This window comes from Delphinapterus leucas, chromosome 2 (assembly GCF_059928025.1).
Source record: "Delphinapterus leucas isolate spDelLeu-1000000601 "Yukka" chromosome 2, BTC_Dleu_Yukka2, whole genome shotgun sequence".
NCBI lineage: Eukaryota > Metazoa > Chordata > Mammalia > Artiodactyla > Monodontidae > Delphinapterus > Delphinapterus leucas.
The window spans coordinates 114,137,495-114,158,925 of record NC_143130.1 but is presented as its reverse complement, the minus strand read 5'-3'; the positions used below and the strand labels follow the sequence as shown (position 1 = coordinate 114,158,925).

Genomic DNA, 21,431 nt, shown 5'->3' with positions numbered 1-21,431 from the left:
AAATCTCAAATAAACAATCTAACCTTACACCTAAAGGAACTAGAGAAAGAAGAACAAACAAAACCCAAAGTTAGTAGAAGGAAAGAAATCATAAAGATTAAAGCAGATATAAATGGAATAGAAACAAGGAAAACAATAGCAAAGATCAATAAAACTAAAAGCTGGTTCTTTGAGAAGATAAACAAAATTGATAACCTTTAGCCAGTCATCAAGAAAAAGAGGGAGAGCACTCATATCAATAAAATTAGAAATGAAAAGGGAGAAGTTACAACAGACACCGGAGAAATATAAAACATCATAAGAGACTACTACAAGGAACTCTATTACAATAAAATGGACAACCTGGAAGAAATGGACAAATTCTTAGAAAGGTATAAGCTTGCAAGACTGAACCAGGAAGAAACAGAAAACATGAACAGTCCAATCACAAGTAATGAAATTGAAACTGTGATTAAAAATCTTCCAACAAACTAAAGTCCAGGACCAGATGGCTTCACAGGTGAATTCTATCAAACATTTAGAGAAGAGCTAACACCTATCCTTCTCAAACTCTTCCAAAAAATTGCAGAGGAAGGAACACTCCCAAACTCATTCTACAAGGCCATCATCACCCTGATATCAAAACCAGACAAAGATACCACAAAAAAAGAAAATTACAGACCAATATCAGTGATGAATATAGACGCAAAAATCCTCAACAAAATACTAGCAAACAGAATCCAACAACACATTAAAAGGATCACACACCATGATCAAGTGGGATTTAGCCCAGGGATGCAAGGATTCAACATACGCAAATCAATCAACGTGATACACCATATTAACAAACTGAAGAATAAAAACCATGTGGTCTTCTCAATAGATGCAGAAAAAGCTTGTGACAAAAAACAACACCCATTTATGATAAAAACTCTCCAGAAAGTGAGCACAGAGGGAACCTACCTCAACATAATAAAGGCCATATACAACAAACCCACAGCAAACATCATTCTCAATGGTGAAAAACTGAAAGCATTTCCTCTAAGATCAGGAAATAGACAAGGATGTCCACTCTCACCACCATTACTCAACATAGTTTTGGAAGTCCTAGCCATGGCAATCAGAGAAGAAAAAGAAATAAAAGGAATACAAATGGGAAAAGAAGAAGTAAAACTGTCACTGTTTGCAGATGACATGACACTACACATAGATAATCCTAAAAATGCCACCAGAAAACTACTAGAGTTAATCAGCGAATTTGGTAAAGTTGCAGGATACAAAATTAATGCACAGAAATCTCTTGCATTGCTATACACTAACAACGAAAGATCAGAAAGAGAAATTAAGCAAACAATCCCATTCACCACTGTAACAAGAAGAATAAAATATCTAGGAATAAACCTACCTAAAAGACCTGTACTCAGAAAACTATAGGACACTGATGAAAGAAATCAAAGATGACACAAACAGATGGACAGATATACCATGTTCTTGGATTGGAAGAATCAACATTGTGAAAATGACTATATTACCCAAAGCAATCTACAGATTCAATGTAATCCCTATCAAATTACCAATGGCATGTTTTACAGAACTAGAACAAAAAATGTTAAAATTTGTATGGAGACACAAAAGACCCTGAATAGCCAAAGCAATCATGAGGGAAAAAAACATAGCTGGAGGAATCAGGGTCCCTGACTTCAGACTATACCACATAGCTACAGTCATCAAGACAGTATAGTACTGGCACAAAAAACAGAAATATAGATCAATGGAACAGGATAGAAAGCCCAGAGATAAATCCACACACCTATGGTCAATTAAGCTGTGATAAAAGAGGCAAGAATATACAGTGGAGAAAAGACAGTCTCTTCAATAAGTGGTGCTGGGAAAACTGGACAGCTACATGTAAAAGAATGAAATTAGAACACTCCCTAACACGATACAGAAAAATAAACTCAAACTGGATTAAAGACCTAAATTAAGACTGGACACTCTAAAACTCTCAGAGGAAAACATAGGAAGAACGCTCTCTGACATAAATCAGAGCAAGATCTTTTTTGACCCACCTCCTAGAGTAATAGAAATAAAAACAAAAATAAACAAATGGGACCTAATGAAACTTAAAAGCTTTTGCACAGCAAAGGAAACTACAAATAAGACAAAAAGACAGCCCTCAGAATGGGAGAAAATATTTGCAAACAAATCAATGGACAAAGGATTATCTCTGAAATATATAAACAGCTCATGCAGCTCAATATGAAAAAAACAAACAACCCAATCCAAAAATGGGCAGAAGACCTAAATAGACAATTCTCCAAAGAAGACATACAAATGGCCACAGGCACATGAAAAGCTGTGCAACATCACTAATTATTAGAGAAGTGCAAATCAAAACTACAATGAGGTATCACCTCACACCCGTTACAAAGGGCATCATCAGAAAATCTACAAACAACAAATGCTGGAGAGGGTGTGGAGAAAAGGGAACCCTCTTGCACTGTTGGCGGGAATGTAAACTGATACAGCCCCTATAGAGAACAGCCTTAAAAAACTAAAAACAGAATTACCATATGACCCAGCAATCCCACTATTGGGCATATACTCAGATAAAACCATAATTCAAAAAGACACATGCACCCCAATGTTCACTGCAGCACTTTTTACAATACCCAGGTCATGGCAGCAACCTAAATGGCCACTGACAGACGAATGGATAAAGCAGATGTGGTACATATATACAACGGAATATTACTCAGCCATAAAAAGGAACGAAATTGGGTCATTTGTAGAGACTTGGATGGACCTATAGACCATCATATAGAGTGAAGTAAGCCAGAAAGAGAAAAACAAATATCGTACATTAACACATGTATGTGGAATCTAGAAAAATGGTACAGATGATTCGGTTTGCAAGGCAGAAGTAAGAGACACAGATGTAGAGAACTTTTGGACACCAAGCGGGGCAAGTGGGGGTGGGGTGGGGGGTGGTGCTGGTGGGATGAATTGGGAGATTGGGATTGACATATATAAACTAATATGTATAAAATACATAGCTAATAAGAATCTGCTGTATAAAACATAAATTAAATTTAATTTAAAAAAAGGAAAATGTAATACATTAATAAACAAAAATCTCAACAGAGCTGGGAGACCAGAAGGGTGAGCTCTCATACCCTCTGATGACAGAACCTAACAGGAAGAAGAAAGACTCCTTGCCTGGCAAGGACTCAGCCAATGCAAAGCCATGAGCTCTTTGTTTTAGTTATGGTCTGTATATTTTCACACTGGGCTGATGACTTTCCTTGAAGACAGACTACCTCTTTTGTGGCTAAAGTCTTTCTAGAAAAGGTTATCCTTACCTGGGGAACTCCTCTAGAACTCTGAAGTACCCATCTTACTGGCCAGGTGCTTTGACAAGTCCTTTTCCTCTCTATATAAGTGTTCTCCTTCCTTTGCCATGCCGAGACTTGCATGTGGTTTGGCATGGTTGCAGACCCCAAATTGCAATTCTCTGCTAATACTGAATAAACCCATCTTTGCTGGAGAAATATTTGGCAGTGTTTTTGTCTCAGGTCAACAGCAGTCTATGTGCTAGCATGTGCACTGCTAATGGGTTGGTCACTGTTTCTATGCTTTTGCAGTGGGCAGAGTAAGGAAATCCTTTTTTTTTTTTTTTTAAGGAGATAATATATCATGAGTTCATACTGATATTATTTCCAATTCAAGTTTAAGAGTATAGGGTTATTTCTTAACCTCTGATTTTCTATTTCCATCTGTTTTCTCTCACACTAAAAAAAACAAAAACAAAAAAATAAAAAACTTGCCACAAAGCAAGACAGGGTGGTACTGGCATAAGGACAGACACAGAAATCAATGGAAAAGAACTGACAGTCCAGAAATAAACCAATTTATCTATTCTTAATTAATTTCTGACAAGGCTGCCAAGACTGTTCATTGGGGAAAGAACAGTCTCTTCAAAAAAGGATGCTGGGAGGGGCTTCCCTGGTGGCACAGTGGTTGAGAGTCTGCCTGCTAATGCAGGGGAGATGGGTTCGAGCCTTGGTCTGGGAGGATCCCACATGCCGCGGAGCAACTAGGCCTGTGAGCCACAACTACTGAGCCTGCACGTCTGGAGCCTGTGCTCCACAACAAGAGAGGCCGCGATAGTGAGAGGCCTGTGCACCGTGATGAAGAGTGGCCCGTATACTGCGATGAAGAGCGGTCCTCGCTTGCCACAACTAGAGAAAGCCCTCGCACAGGAACGAAGACCCAACACAGCAAAAATAAATAAATTAATTAACAAACTCCTACCCCCAGCATCAAAAAAAAAAAAAAAAAAAGGATGCTGGGAGAACTGGATAGCCACATGCAAAAGAATGAAGTTGGATACCTACCTTATAGCACATATAAAAATTAATTCAAAAAGTATCAAATGCCTAAATACAAGCCCCCAAACTATAAAAATCTTCAAATAAAACAGAGATTTAGCAATGGTTTCTTTTTCTAAGAAATACACATTTAGTTGTATTTTCAATACCACAAGTTCAGTAGCAATTATGAGCTGGCAATGGTTTCTTAAATATGACACCAAAAGCACAGGCAACTAAAGAAAAAATGAAATTAAGTTTAAAACCAAAATTAAAAATTTTTGTGCTCCACAGGATACTATTAAGAAAGTGAAAAGATAACCCACAGGATGGGAGAAAACATCTGCAAATAATATACTTGATAAAGGTCCAGTATTCAAAATATATAAAGTACTCTAACAACAATAAAAAGACAACCCAATTTAAAACTGGACAAGGGATCTGAACTGACATTTCTCCAAAGATACAAACTGCCAATAAACACATGAAAAGATGCTTAATGTCATTAGTCATCAGGGAAATGCAAATCAAAACCACAGCGAGATACCATTTTACACCCAGTAGGATGACTACAATCAAAATGTCAGATAATAAGAAGTATTGGCAAGGATCTGGAGGAACTGGAACACTCAAACGCTGCTGGAGGGAATACAAAATGATGCAACCACCTCGGAAAATAGTCTGGCAATTCCTCAAAAGGTTAACCATGGTGTTATCATTTCATGTAGCAATTCCATTCCTAGGTGTTCATGGACACAGGAGAAATGAAAACATATGCCTACACAGAAATTTGTACACAAATGTTTATAGTAGCATTACGTACAACAGCCAAAAGGTGGAAACAACCCAAATGATAAATGGATAAACAAAATTTGGTATATCCATACAATGGAATATTATTCAGCAATAAAAAGCAAAGAAGTACTGATAGCATCTACAGTATGGATGAATTTTGAAAACATTATACTAAGAAAAAGAAGCCAGATACAACAGACCATGTATATGATTCCATTCATATGCAATATGCTGAACAGGCAAATATACAGAAACAAATAGTACCTTAGGGATGGGGGTTCAGGGGTTGGGGATGTAATAGTAAAGGTGATGAAAATGCTCTTTAATTCATTATGGTGATGGTTGCACACTTGTGCGAATATATTAAAAACCAATGAATTGCATACTTTGTACACTTTGGGTAAATTGTACGGTATGTAAATTATATGTCAATAAAGATGTTTTAAAACAAGGAAAGAAGAAGGGATTGGTAAATCGTACTTCTTTTAAAAATGGCATAGTTGTTGGGTTTATGCAGGGTAAAAGAGAAAGCTGGGCGTTATTAGCTCTATAGGACACAAAATATGTGACCTTCACTAACAAACAAAGTAATTTGATTCAACGGTCAATAACAAGTAAAGATGCTTGTGACTTAACAGCAGACACCGTTAGCTACCTATCCAATATCTATTTTCCCCTTCTTCCTTGCTAAAAGAATACAGATTTTATTTGGGGGTGACAATACACTCATCTAAATATTAACTTTTGTGGCCTCCCCTGACGCTAATTCTATCCAGTGAGACATAAATGAAAGTCTTCTGGGAGCTTCTGGGAAAGCTTAGCTTTCCTGACCAAAATCAACAGTCAGGGCTGGCATAGTTAATTTCTCCCTTCTTCTTACCCTGAACATATATTGTGATGTCTAAAGTTGCAGCTGCCATCTTGCATCCGTGAAGCAAGGAGCAAGACAGTGAACAACAACAAACTAAAGATGACAGCTCAAAAAGACAGAGGGGGCTTGGATCTTTGATTACTTTAAAGAGCTGCTATACCAAGCTGGACTTCCTATTCAGACTTTCTATTATCTTAGAAAAATAAAACTTTATTTTTAAAAGCTCATATAGTTATTAGGTTTTCTGTTTTTTAAAGCCAGACTCAGTCTCAATCAAAATAATACTTCCTCAGCCAAAAAATTTTAAATCTTTCAGTCTATTTAAAATTCAAAGATAGTCTCAAAAATCGAAGTGGGAAATTGGGTTAAGAAAATTTCTGATTTTTCACACTGGACATCTAAGATTTTTTTTTTTGAAAAAAAATCTGTTTCCACCTTCAAGAATAAGGAAAATAAGAACTCATATTACCTGACACATTCTGTCAATATTTTCTTCAGTTGGCATTACGAAGTACACTGCAGGAACATCTGGAATAGGATCTCGATCAGAGTGCAAAAGCCTAGGACACATAAAGTATATAAAACTCACTTTTTTCTTAGTCACTTATCTAAAAAGATAGCTAAAATTTTACAGTATTTCTCAAACTAGTTCACCAGTTCAAGGACAGTGACCAGTACTCTAAAAGTTCTTGCTACAATTAATTATTTAACCAGCTTTCTCCTTATATCAATGTTAATATTATTTATTAGTAAGATCCTAATCTCAGTCTTCATTTCCTCTACTCCAATCACCTTATTTCTCATACCTCTTATGGTCAGTCTCTTCTACCAATATTCTCCTTGAATGAGAACTAAAGCACATTCAAAATCAATTTTATTCCCATTTTTCATAGAAATATGGTGGGGGGAGGTAAGTGGGAGGAAAGTACAGTTCTCTGAGAGGGAAAACAGAAAGCTGGAACTATCTTTAGAAACAATGAAAATATTTAACCATAAATAAAATAAAATATATTTTTTAAATGAAAGGTATATGAATGCTTCCTTAAAACTTTAAGACCATCTATATTGTTCTACCTGTTGCTTCATAAGAGAACGCATAAGGGATCAGCTAAGCATCTTATTGATTGTACCACTTGATAGTTTTCTCTTTTACAATTCAGAAAGTATATTCATTCAAATATCCCAATATCAACTGAGAAAATATCTTTATGCTCCATTGTAAGATTTCACCATGCTTATATCAGGAAATATGAGAAATGTTCTATTTCTACAACATTCTAGTCATCCTTCTATACGCAATATTCCATAAACAATCTACATACATCCTTCTATACATACAATTATTTCAGTCATCCTTATAAAGGAGAGAGTCAAAGAGGCACATGCTGCCAGTGAGTCTGCATTTGATAACTTTTTTCCCTCTGTTTGGCTGCTGCTAACACCAGAAGGATTATAATGTGCTGGCAGCCATTGTTTGTTGTCTTCTTACACTGGCTGTCCAACTACCTAAAGGGCTACAACCACCATTTCATGTTCTGGAAACCTGTAATTATTGTTTCCTACAAATCAGCCTAAACCAGCTTGCAGAATATAAAGTAACTGATGAAGTATTCTCCAGCAAAAAAGGAAGAATAGTCAGAGGCAAGGTGCATAGGAATTTACCAGAATAGCTGTGTAATCCTTTCATGCTCTGATGGCAATAGCAACAGGTGGGCAGCAAGAATGCACAACTCTCAAACTGGCAGAATATCTTGTCACTCCTTAAGGAAGTACTGAGGCCTCACTTTTATTAGTCACTGTTTCTGAGCCACTATGGTTCAGTAGACAAACAGCCCAGAAACAGTGGTCAAGCAATCTGGCCACGACTCTGTTATTAATTACCTGTACAATCATGGGACAATCACTCGAACTCTACAAACTTTAGTCTTTTTATTAGTAAAATAAAATAAAGGAGTTAAAGAGTAAGGTAGCAATAGTAACCAATGCTTATAATAAACCATCATTTTCAAGGATGGCATCAAGGGTAACTCCAGTTTAGGTCATAAGCATTAACATGTCACCACCAACAAATGTGTAGATTAAGTCTGACACAAAAACGAGAGGAAGAACCTGCCAAATACCACGTTTCATCAAACCTAAGGTGCTATCAATTTTAAAACATATTATTAAAACAGGCAGAAGATGCTGCCAATTAAACTATGTCATGGCATTATTAAGGAGATAGACCTTAATTTCAGAAATACTAAATTAAAAAGTATATTTTAGAATTAATGCAATATTCTATTAATTTAAAACAAATATTCAATATAAAATTTAAGAGTTTAACAAGATTCTAATACGCTACTCACTGGAAATCTAAAACCACATTCCCAATAAAAGAGCACACTATAATTCAATATATTAAAATATCACAGAATGAAAACTGATTATAACATCATCAAAGAACAACATGCAACTAAGTTAGAACACTGTAAAACTGGACTCCTTCAGTACATAAAAGTATTAGTAGCTATTCATGTATACAGCCCCTCTTTAAATGTTCTATTGTTCTATTAGGCCAAGTCTACAAAGTAATGCAATTTGTTTTATTCATCAGACATATCATAAGGAATATAATCAAATAAATTTAGTAGTTAAGAAGACAACATAGATAGCTCCCTATGGTGATTAAGTCATTACTTCCTACTTACTTAAATTTTTCATATTAATGATATACTAATTTAGATATTCCTCTTTTTAAAAAGTGTATTTGAATTAAAGAAATAAAAAATTTTCAGAGCTGAAAGAGACCTTGAAACAACCAGTTCTTTTTCTTTACATAAGAGAGTAAACCAGTCTGTAGGAAAAGACACAAAAGAGAAAATTTAAATTATGAAATTTTAAATTCTAAGACTGAGGATTATTTTTAACTTCAGAAATAAAGGGTTGAATAAAACAAGATAACGGAAAAAATGTTCTCTATATGCAAGTACTATAACCTAATACTATTTTCTTGATAAATGTCCCTTAGTAATTTGATTTCAGGGTGGCTAAAGACATTTTTTAAAATGTATTTGAGGGACTTCCCTGGTGGCGTAATACTTAAGAATCCGCCTGCCAATGCAGGGGACATGGGTTCGAGCCCTGGTCCGGGAAGATCCCACATGCCTCAGAGCAACTAAGCCCGTGCGTCACAACTACTGAGCCTGCGCTCTAGAGTCCATGCGCCACAACTACTGAAAGCCACGCACCTAGAGCCTGTGCTTCGCAACAAGAGAAGCCAACGCAGTGAGAAGCCCGTGCACTGCAACAAAGAGTAGCCCCCGCTTGCCAGAACTAGAGAAAGCCTGTGCGCAGCAACAAAGACCCAATGCAGCCAAAAATAAATAAGATACAAATAAATTGATTAAAACAAAAGAAAACAATGTATTTGAAAACAGATGCCATTACTAGAAACACGTTAAAACTCACAGATGCAGAGTGATTCCCATGTCTCTCAGCTCCTTCACAGATAGCAGAGGAGAGATGATATCTTGGCCAAATCTGTCATAAATGAGCACCTAGCAGAAGCAAAACAAAAGTCATGCGTTTGTTTAAACATTATTATCAGTGAACAGTCAACAGAGAACCCAATATTAAGATAATGTTCAAGTACATTTTATTTTAATATACTGAATTCTTATACTTACCTCAATTTAATATTTTCCATAATTATTTACCAAAATGTCCATTCATCTAGTAATCCATTCTTAAAAGCATTATTACTTGGGCTAAAATAAATTATTACATAAATTTTTTCTTATAAAATACTTTTTCTAAGTTAAAAAACATACCAGAGACTATAAAATCTTCATCTTAGGTTATAATAAAGGACTTGGAACATACAGCAGACTCACTTACACTCCCCTATCCCAGGTTATAATAAAGGACTTGGAACATACAGCAGACTCACTTACACTCCCCTATCCCATTCACATATATCCTTTCTAAAAAGAGAAGTAAAAATTAGTCACTCTCAAAACTAATGCTTAACAAGTTCCAAGACTGTAAAGAAAATTTAGTAATTTAAGTATCTCATGCATTTCCTCACATTGTGAAAGTTAAAACTGACACCTCTGATGAGTAGTAAGTATTCCAACTGGGTCTTCTAACTCAGAATTAGTTTTAGAGTTAAGGCAAATAAAAGAGACACTTCAACTAATAGGTGTTTTCCACTACTACATCAATAATTCTTAATGGAGTAAGAAATTGCTAATGAGAGGATGAAACATGCTGTCATACAAAAACATGGTTTGTTTGAATGCCAGCATTTCCTTTAGAAAAGCTAAAAATCTTCCTGCTCCAGTTACAAAAGGCTGGATGTTATATCCTTCAAAAATCTTCCTTCCTTACATCTCAAAATATCTGTATTATTAATCTTGTGATAGAGAAGTGATGGGTAGGGAAAGAATCTGACACAAATCTACACCCCAGAAATCCTCAAGTTATTTAATTCAAATGCTGAACATAGGCACTAGAAAGAATAAACAAGTATAGCTTATGCAAAGGGCAATAAGAAGATGACTACAAGTAAACAGGAAGGAAGAGGAAAATGAGGGGACACACTAAAGCTTAAATTATAAATCATTTTTCAGATGACTTTAATCACCTTTAGAGTTAACCCAAAGGACTTACCAGGACTCATGAGAGTTTTCAAAACATCCCAAACTGTAACCAAGTTGGTCTGTTCTTGATTCTTACAAAGAGAGAAGTATAAACTGACTATAATCTAACAAGTTTAGACCTAATCAACTGTATTATAATCTCTTTGAAGAAAAAGAAACAGTGAGCATGAGGTTTAGAATGAAGGAGCTCAAAGAATAGGAATTTTAAAAGATTCTCCAGCATTTCTCAAAGGAAAAAGATTATAGATTGCTTTCTGGTCCAATTAACATTTTTACTGACAGTTTTATATATCATAAATTAATGAAATGGCATTCTGGGTTACAGATCACTCTCTCATTAGTTGGTTAAAATGGACCAGTATCCCTAAGTCTGAGTAACCTTAAGAAAGCTTGCAAGATCAAAATTCTGGATTTGTAAAGCTAAGGAACAAAACTTCAACTGGAGTGAAGACCTATCAGTGAGGCCCCACCTAAGAAATCAGCTGAATTCTCTAGATAAATATTATTATCACTGCCTGTGTCATTCCATAAAATATTTATCAAAGAGGATTCATATTTTCTCCCATTCTGCAGGTTGTCTTTTCATTTTGTTGATGGTTTCCTTGGCTGTGCAAAAGCTTTTAAGTTTGATTAGGTCCCATTTGGTAATTTTTTAATTTCCTTTGCCTTGGGAGATTGATAAGAAAATACTGCTATGATTTATGTCAGAGAATGTTTTGCTTATATTCTCTTCTAGGAGTTTTATGGTGTCATGTCTTACATTTAGGTCTTTAAACCATTTTGAACTTATTTTTGTATATGGTATGAGGGAATGTTATAATTTCACTGATTTACATGTACCTGTCCATCACTTGTTGAAGACACTGTCTTTTCTCCATTGTATGTTCTTGCCTTCTTTGTCACAGATTAATTGACCGTAGGTGTGTGGGTCTCTTTCTGGGCTCTCTATTCTGATCCATTGATCTATTTGTCTGTTTTTGTGCCAATACCATGCTGTTAGATTACTGTAACTTTGTAGTATTGTCTGAAGTCTGGGAGGGTTACACCTCCAGCTCTGTTCTTTCTTCTCAGGATTGCTTTGGCAATTCTGGGTCTTTTGTGGTTCCATATAAATTTTAGGATTATTAGTTCTGTGAAAAATGTTATGAGAGAAAATATTTGCAAATAATGCGACCAATGGGTTAATATCCAAAATATACTAACAGCTTATACAACTCAATATCAAAAACACCAACAACTCAATCAAAAAATGGGCAAAAGATCTAAATAGACATCTCTCCAAAGAAGACATACAGATGGCAAACAGGCACATGAAAAGATGCTCAACACCACTAATCATTAGAGAAATGCATATCAAAACTACAATGATGTATCACCTCACATTGGTCAGAATGCCTATCATCATAAAGTCGACAAATAAATGCTGCAGAGTGTGGAGAAAACGGAACCCTCTTACACTGCTGGTGGTAATGTAAACTGGTACAGCCACTATGGAAAACAGTACAGAGGTTCCTTAAAAAACTAAAAATAGGGCTACAATATGATCCAGGATTCCCACTCCTGGGTGTATATCTGGAAAAGATGAAAACTCTAATTTGAAAAGATATATGTACCCCAATGTTCATAGCAGCACTATTTACAATAGCCAAGATGTGGAAAAAACCCAAGTGCCCATGAACAGATGACTGGTTTAAGAGGATGTGGTATGAGGAGAAACAAGAAGAACTACAATCCTGCAGCCTGTGGAACAAAAACCACATTCACAGAAAGACAGACAAAATGAAAAGGCAGAGGGCTATGTACCAGATGAAGGAACAAGATAAAACCCCAGAAAAACAATAAATGAAGTGGAGATAGGCAACCTGCCAGAAAAAGAATTCAGAATGATAGTGAAGATGATCTAGGACCTCGGAAAAAGAATGGAGGCAAAGATCAAGATGATGCAAAAAATGTTTAACAAAGACCTAGAAGAATTAAAGAACAAACAGAGATGAACAATATGATAATTGAAATGAAAAATACACTAGAAGGAATCAAGCAGAATAACTGAGGCAGAAGAATGGATAAGTGACCTGAAAGAATGGTGGAATTCACAGCCACAGAACAAAATTAAGAAAACGAATGAAAAGAAATGAAGACAGCATAAGAGACCTCTGGGACAACACTGAACACAACAACATTCACATTATAGGGGTTCCAGAAGGAGAAGAGAGAAAGAAAGGACCCGAGAAAATATTTGAAGAGATTATAGTCAAAAACATTCCCTAACATGGGAAAGGAAATAGCCACCCAAGTCCAGGAAGCACAGAGAGTCCCAGGCAGGACAAACCCAAGAAGAAACATGCTGAGACACATAGTAATCAAATTGGCAAAAATTAAAGGCAAAGAAAAATTATTGAAAGCAACAAGGGAAAAACGACAAATAACATACAAGGGAACTCCCATAAGGTTAACAGCTGATTTCTTAGCAGAAATTCTACAAGCCAGAAGGGAGTGGCACGATATATTTAAAGTGATGAAAGGGAAGAACCTACAACCAAGATTACTCAACCCAGCAAGGATCTCATTCAGATTCGAAGGAGAAATCAAAAGCTCTACAGCGGCCATCGCTCATGGGCCCAGCCGCCCCGCGGCATGTGGGATCCTCCCGGACCGGGGCTCAAACCCACGTCCCCTGCATCGGCAGGCGGACTCCCAACCACTGCGCCACCAGGGAAGCTGTGACAGGGCGAGAGAGAGGCATGGACATATATACACTAACAAACGTAAGGTAGATAGCTAGTGGGAAGCAGCCGCATGGCACAGGGATATTGGCTCGGTGCTTTGTGACCGCCTGGAGGGGTGGGATAGGGAGGGTGGGAGGGAGGGAGATGCAAGAGGGAAGAGATATGGGAACATATGTATATGTATAACTGATTCACTTTGTTATAAAGCAGAAACTAACACACCATTGTAAAGCAATTATATCCCAATAAAGATGTTAAAAAAAAAAAAAAAGCTCTACAGACAAGCAAAACCTACAAGAATTCAGCACCACAAAACCAGCTCTACAACAAATGCTAAAGGAACTTCTCTGAGTGGGAAACACAAGAGAAGAAAAGGACCTACAAAATAACCCAAAACAATTAAGAAAAGAGTAATAGGAACATATGTATCGATAATTACCTTAAATGTGAATGGATTAAATATTCGAGCCAAAAGACACAGGTTTGCTGAATGGATACAAAAACAAGACCCATATGTATGCTATCTACAAGAGACCCACTTCAGACCTAGGGACACATATAGACTGAAAGTGAGGGGATGGAAAACGATATCCCATACAAATGGAGATCAAAAGAAAGCTAGAGTAGCAATACTCATATCAGACAAAATAGACTTTAAAATAGAGAATGTTGGGGCTTCCCTAGTGGGGCAGTGGTTCAGAGTCCGCCTGCCGATGCAGGGACACAGGTTCGTGCCCCGGTCCCGGAAGATCCCACATGCCGCGGAGCGGCTGGGCCCGTGAGCCATGGCCGCTGAGCCTGCGTGTCCGGAGCCTGTGCTCCGCAACGGGAGAGGCAACAACAGTGAGAGGCCCGCGTACCGTAAAAAAAAAAAAAAAAAAAAAAAAAAAAAATGTTACAAGAGACAAGGAAGGATACTACATAATGATCAAGGGATCAAGAAGAGATAACAATTAGAAATACATATGCACCCAACATAGGAGCACCTCAATACATAAGGCAAATGCTAACAGCTATACAAGAGGAAATCAACAGTAACACAATAATAGTGGGGGACTTCAATACCTCACTTACACCAATGAACAGATCATCCAGACAGAAAATTAATAAGGAAACACAAAGCTTTAAATAACACAATAGACCACATAGACTTAATTGATATCTGTAGGACATTCCATCAGAAAACAGCAGACTGCACTTTCTTCTCAAGTGCACATGGAACATTCTCCAGGATAGATCACATCTTGGTTCACAAATCAAGCCTTGGTAAATTTAAGAAAATTGAAATCATATCAAGCATCTTTTCTGACCACAACGCTATGAGATTAGAAATGAATTACAGGGGAAAAAAAAACCCTGTAAAAATCAAAAACACATGGAGGCTAAACAATACATTACTAAATAACCAAGATATCACTGAAGAAATCAAAGAGGAAATCAAGAAATACCTAGAGACAAATGACAGCAAAAACATGACGATCCAAAACCTATGGGAAGTAGCAAGAGCAGTTCTAAGAGGGAAGTTTATAGCAATACAATCCTACCTCAAGAAACAAGAAAAATCTCAAATAAACAATCTAACCTTACACCTAAAGGAACTATAGAAAGAAAAACAAACAAAACTCAAAGTTAGTAGAAGGAAAGAAATCATAAAGATCAAAGCAGAAATAAATGGAATAGAAACAAAGAAAACAATATCAAAGATCAATAAAATTAAAAGCTGGTTCTTTGAGAAGATAAACAAAATTGATAAATCTTTAGCCAAACTCATCAAGAAAAAGAGAGAGAGGACTCAAATCAATAAAATTAGAAATGAAAAGGGAGAAATTACAATGGACACCGCAGAAATACAAAGCATCGTAGGAGACTACTACAAGGAACTCTATGCCAATATAATGGACAACCTGAAAGAAATGGCCCAATTCTTAGAAAGGTAACCTTCCAAGACTGAAGCAGGAAGAAATAGAAAACATGAACAGACCAATCACAAGTAATGAAATTGAAACTGTGATTTAAAATCTTCCAACAAAAAGTCCAGGACCAGATGGCTTCACAGGGGAATTCTATCAAACATTTAGAGAAGAGCTAACACCTATCCTTCTCAAACTCTTCAAAAAACTGCAGAGGAAGGAACACTACGAAACTCATTCTATGAGGTCATCATCACCCTGATAGCAAAACCAGACAAAGATACCACAAAAAGAGAAAATTACAGACCAATATCAGTGATGAATATAGACGCAAAAATCCTCAACAAAATACTAGCAAACAAAATCCAACAACACATTAAAAGGATCACACACCATGATCAAATAGGATTTAGCCCAGGGATGCAAGGATTCTTCAACATATGCAAATCAATCAATGTGATACACCATATTAACAAATTGAAGAATAAAAACCATGTGGTCTTCTCAATAGATGCAGAAAAAGCTTGTGACAAAAAACAACACCCATTTCTGATAAAAACTCTCCAGAAAGTGGGCACAGAGGGAAGCTACCTCAACATAATAGAAGCCATATGTGACAAACCCACAGCAAATATCATTCTCAATGATGAAAAACTGAAAGCATTTCCTCTAAGATCAGGAAATAGACAAGGATGTCCACTCTTGCCACCATTATTCAACATAGTTTTGGAAGTCCTAGCCATGGCAATCAGAGAAGAAAAAGAATTAAAAGGAATACAAATTGGAAAAGCAAAAGTAAAACTGTCACTGTTTGCAGATGACATGACACTACACATAGATAATCCTAAAGATGCCACCAGAAAACTAATAGAGCTAATCAATGAATCTGGTAAAGTTGCAGGATACAAAATTAATGTACAGAAATCTCTTGCATTTCTATACACTAACAACAAAAGAACAGAAATAGAAATTAAGGAAAAGATCCCATTCACCACTGTAACAAAAAGAATAAAATACCTAGGAATAAACCTTAAGGAGGTAAAAGACCTGTACTCAGAAAACTATAAGACACTGATGAAAGAAATCAAAGATGACACAAACAGATGGACAGATATACCATGTTCTTGGACTGGAAGAATCAACATTGTGAAAAAGACTATACTACCCAAAGCAGTCTACAGATTCAATGCAATCCCTATCAAATTACCAATGGCATTTTTTAAAGAACTAGAACAAAAAGTGTTAAAATTTGTATGGAGACACAAAAGACCCTGAATAGCCAATGCAGACTTGAGGGGAAAAAACATAGCTGGAGGAATCAGGGTCCCTGACTTCAGACTATACCACAAAGCTACAGTCATCAAGACAGTATGGTACTGGCACAAAAAACAGAAATATAGATCAATGGAACAGGACAGAAAGCCCAGAAATAAACCCATGCACCTATGGTCAATTAAGCTGTGATAAAAGAGGCAAGAATATACAGTGGAGAAAAGACAGTCTCTTCAATAAGTGGTGCTGGGAAAACTGGACAGCTTCATGTAAAATGAAATTAGAACATTCCCTAACACCATATACAAAAATAAACTCAAAATGGATTAAAGACCTAAGTGTAAGACTGGACACCATAAAACTCTTAGAGGAAAACATACGAAGAACACTCTCTGACATAAATCACAGCAAGATCCTTTTGACCCACCTCCTAGAGTAATGGAAATAAAAACAAAAATAAACAAATGGGACCTAATGAAACTTAAAAGCTTTTGCACAGCAAAGGAAACTATAAGTAAGACAAAAAGACAGCCCTCAGAATGGGAGAAAATATTTGTAAACAAATCAATGGACAAAGGATTAATCTCCAAACTATATAAACAGCTCATGCAGCTCAATATAAAAAACAAACAAACAACCCAATCAAAAAATGGGCAGAAGACCTAAATAGACAATTCTCCAAAGAAGACATACAAATGGCCACAGGCACATGAAAAGCTGTGCAACATCACTAATTATTAGAGAAATGCAAATCAAAACTACAACGAGTTATCACCTCACACCCGTTACAAAGGGCATCATCAGAAAATCTACAAACAACAAATGCTGGAGACGGTGTGGAGAAAAGGGAACCCTCTTGCACTGTTGGTGGGAATGTAAACTGATACAGCCCCTATGGAGGACAGCCTTAAAAAACTAAAAGCAGAATTACCATATGACCCAGCAATCCCACTACTGGGCATATACCCAGAGAAAACCATAATTCAAAAAGAGTCATGTACCCCAATGTTCATTGCAGCACTATTTACAACACCCAGGTCATGGAAGCAACCTAAATGCCCATCGACAGACGAATGGATAAAGCAGATGTGGTACATATATACAATGGAATATTACTCAGCCATAAAAAGGAACGAAATTGGGTCATTTGTAGAGACATGGATGGACCTAGAGAGTGTCACAGGGAGTGAAGCAAGACAGAAAGGGAAAGACAAATACCGTATATTAATGCATATATATGGAATCTAGAAAAATGGCACCGATGAACCGGTTTGCAAGGCAGAAATAGAGACACAGATGTAGAGAACCAATGTATGGACACCAAGGGGGGAGAGCGGGGTGGGGAGGGGGGTGGTCGTGGTGGTGGGATGAATTGGAAGATTGGGATTGACATATATACACTAATATGTATAAAACAGAGAACTAATAAGAACCTGCTATATAAAAAACAAATAAATAAAATTAAATTCAAAAATAAAATAAAATTTTTCCCAATACTGGGGAAAAAAAAGAGGATGTGGTATATATATACAATGGAATATTAGTCAGTCATAAAAAAGAATGAAATATTGCTATTTGCAGCAAGATGGATGGATCTAGAGAATATCACACTAAGTTAAGTAAGTCAGAGAGAGAAAGACAAATATTATATCACTTATATGTGGAATCTAAAAAATAATAGAAATGAATCTATATAAAAAATAGAAACAGACTCACAGACATAGGAAACAAACTTATGGTTACCAAATGGGAAAGGGAAGGGGGTGAGGGATAAATCAGGAGTACAGATTAACAAACTACTGTATGTAAAATAGATACACAACAAGCATTTACTATATAACGTATGGAAATACATTCAATATCTTGTAATAACCTATAATGGAAAACAATCTGAAAAAATTCTATATGTATAACTGAATCACTTTGCTGTACACCTGAAACGAACACAATATTGTACATCAACTATACTTCAGTTTAAAAAAAAAAGATTCACATTAATAAGCCATGCTAAGTAAAAGTAAAATATTCAGGCATTACAACTAAAATGTGCTACTGTTCAGTATTAACAAGAAATTCCCTCCAATCACCACCAATAAGGGCCGAGAGAAAGAAAATAATCCCCATTAACTTAAAGTCTCTTACCTTCCATACTGGTTCTCCAGTGCTGTTTTTAATATGAGGCACATTAAAATTCAACATACGTTTCAAAGCCACTGGAAATGAAAACAGTCTTATTAAATATTATCAATGTTTTTAGGATTTCACTTTTCCACCACACTTATTACCTCAAAACAAAATGCACAAATCACTCTAGTAAAACTGATTAATCAATATTAATGCATATGTAGAAGTAGGGTCAGACTTTGTAAGACGGTTTCATCAACAACTAAAGGGATATTGTCTGGGAGATTTTCTAATTTAAGCATCTTTGCCCAGATTAAAATGTGAAAAATGTTCAGGAAGAAGCCTTTTCCATGTCTCCTGATGATACCACACTACGTTTTATATAGATGGAAAAAGAAATTGTCAATCACGACCTTGCAGTGGCCTCAATAGATAACTGGTGCTGTTGTCTATCTACTGTGTGGCTGAAAGCATAGATTAAGATAAGTTTTTCTAAAAACAAAAATCCTCTATGATATATTTAATTGGCTCATATTTAAATGGTTTAAAACCTAAATACAGCAGATCTATTTTTTAGTTATCCTGGAGTGCATTCTACGGCCAATTATCCTGTCAGATTCACTAGTGAGACTTTCCTATAGATGTGGTACGTAACTGATAACTCCTGCTTAAAAAATATACAATTCTATAATCATAGCAGTTACGCTCTACGTCTTATAGTATTTTGTGGTTTTTACTGCTCATCTGTTCATGTGTTACAGAAGACTCAGAAATATTTTCTAAGGGAAATAAAAATCTTGATACACTTTTATGTGAAGTTGAGATGGCCAAATATTCAAGGGAGGGTAGTAGTTATCTGATTAAATGTTTAAATGATTGGTAATCCAAAAAGCTACTTGGTTGATTTTTTTTTTTTTGCGTTATGCGGGCCTCTCACTGCTGTGGTCTCTCCCGTTGCGGAGCACAGGCTCCGGACGCGCAGGCTCAGTGGCCATGGCTCACGGGCCCAGCCGCTCCGCGGCATGTGTGATCCTCCCGGACCGGGGCACGAACCCGTGTCCCCTGCATTGGCAGGCGGACTAGCAACCACTGCGCCACCAGGGAAGCCCCCTTGGTTGATTTTTAAAAAGCATTTGGATTAGGTTTTATTAAGTAATACAGAATAATCTACAAGATAAACACCTACCAGAGAAGATTATAATACTCAAATCACCTGCGTATCAATTTACAGCATATTCACTCACTAGAAAAACTTCTATTAAATGCTTATTTCTTGAAGCAGATTAAAATAATAAGAGATTGCACATCAGTAATATATTTATATATGCATAGAGATACGGAGGTGATTTGTTGGTAAAATGTTAGTACCTAATGTCCAGCCAATTATATACATCGCCCAGGGCTTCCCTGGTGGCGCAGTGGTTGAGAGTCCGCCTGCCGATGCAGGGGATACGGATTTGTGCCTGGGTCCGGGAAGATCCCACATTCCGCGGAGCGGCTGGGCCCGTGAGCCATGGCCGCTGAGCCTGCGCATCCAGAGCCTGTGCTCCGCAACGGGAGAGGCCACAACAGTGAGAGGCCTGCGTACCGCAAAAAAAAAAAAAAAAAATATATATATATATACACATCGCCCATAATTTAGACCTACTTCAGAAGCTCACAGATGTTACAATAGTTCACAGAGGACACCTAGGAAGAATCACAGCCTGTGGTGCATATGAGTTCCAGGTACATGGTGCTCTCCAGAGCTTCGCTAACTGAAAGAAGCCCATATCAGCAGATATTCCCACGTTTGCCTTCTCAGCTCCATCTTGGTGAATTTCCCCATTTCTGAGCCTTGGCTAACTTGTTAACAGGGATTCTGACACAATGGATTTGTTAATAAAGTACATGGCCTAAGACTCAATTGTGATTTATTTCCCAAAACATTCTCAATAGGCATCAGGGAAATGTTTACTTGTCCTACTATAGCACATAGTTTACCTTTCTCTCAAAGACAGAACTCAACTGGAGTACTAATTTGATAAACCTGGCATAACCTATGGAGTAATGATGTGAAATCTTGCTACAATGCAGTTTATTTCTGCAGAAATCCATATTATACTACTAGACTTTAACGTTCTACAAAGTTTCTGCATATAAAAATTACCATCCAAATTTCATTTTTCAGAAAGCTCCTTTGTATTGGTACAGAGTCTCCCTTAACATGTTATTTTTTATTTTAATATGTAGTATGACCTAATTCATTGAGGTTCATTAAGCTGTCAGAACCATACTGCAAAGACAAGTGGGGCTTCTATTTGCTTACACAGATAAAATGAATGGCAGTTATTTCCCAAATTTTATTTGGACTTTCATATTTTTAAGTTACACCTGACTTCATCTGATAGCTTACACTACATTATCTATTGGGGAAATGCAGAACACAACTCATTATGCACTGTGTCGTTAGTAGATTGAAGTCTATCATTAATTTTTCTTTGAATTGCAAAGGAAAGAATCAAGTACAGCCAAAATCCTTTCTGTAGTTCATATTAATTATAACCAGTTATATTCCTATTCCGATTTATATGCAAAAGAACATAATTAAAAGAGACAGAACTTCCAAATATGCAAATTCTTAATGGCTTATCTCTATTAGCTTCTCAGAATTAACAGTATGCCAACTTTCAAGACAATTAGCTAACAGGTATAAACCAATTGCCATCAGAAGTTTCCAAAAAATAAGGCAAAACTAAAAT

At 36.5% G+C, this 21,431-nt stretch overlaps 1 protein-coding gene across 11 annotated transcripts in view; it reads right to left on the bottom strand.

Moving 5' to 3' along the window:
• The window catches only part of SCFD1 (sec1 family domain containing 1), a 134,825-nt gene that overhangs the window by 112,532 nt on the left and 862 nt on the right, over positions 1-21,431 (bottom strand). For 9 of the 11 annotated variants that reach the window (XR_016392151.1, XR_016392156.1, XR_016392155.1 and 6 more), the window contains exons 2-4: positions 18,709-18,779; positions 9,466-9,554; positions 6,485-6,575 (exon numbers count right to left, since the gene is read on the bottom strand). Coding sequence is in view for 4 of the 11 variants with exons in the window: in XM_089907543.1 (XP_089763669.1) it covers positions 6,485-6,575; positions 9,466-9,554; positions 18,709-18,779 (251 nt within the window). In the remaining 7 variants the exon portion in view is untranslated. Of the gene's footprint in view, positions 1-6,484; positions 6,576-9,465; positions 9,555-11,498; positions 11,789-18,708; positions 18,780-21,431 lie in introns of those variants that run through there. The other 2 variants (XM_089907545.1, XM_089907547.1) reach the window with 2 other exon arrangements.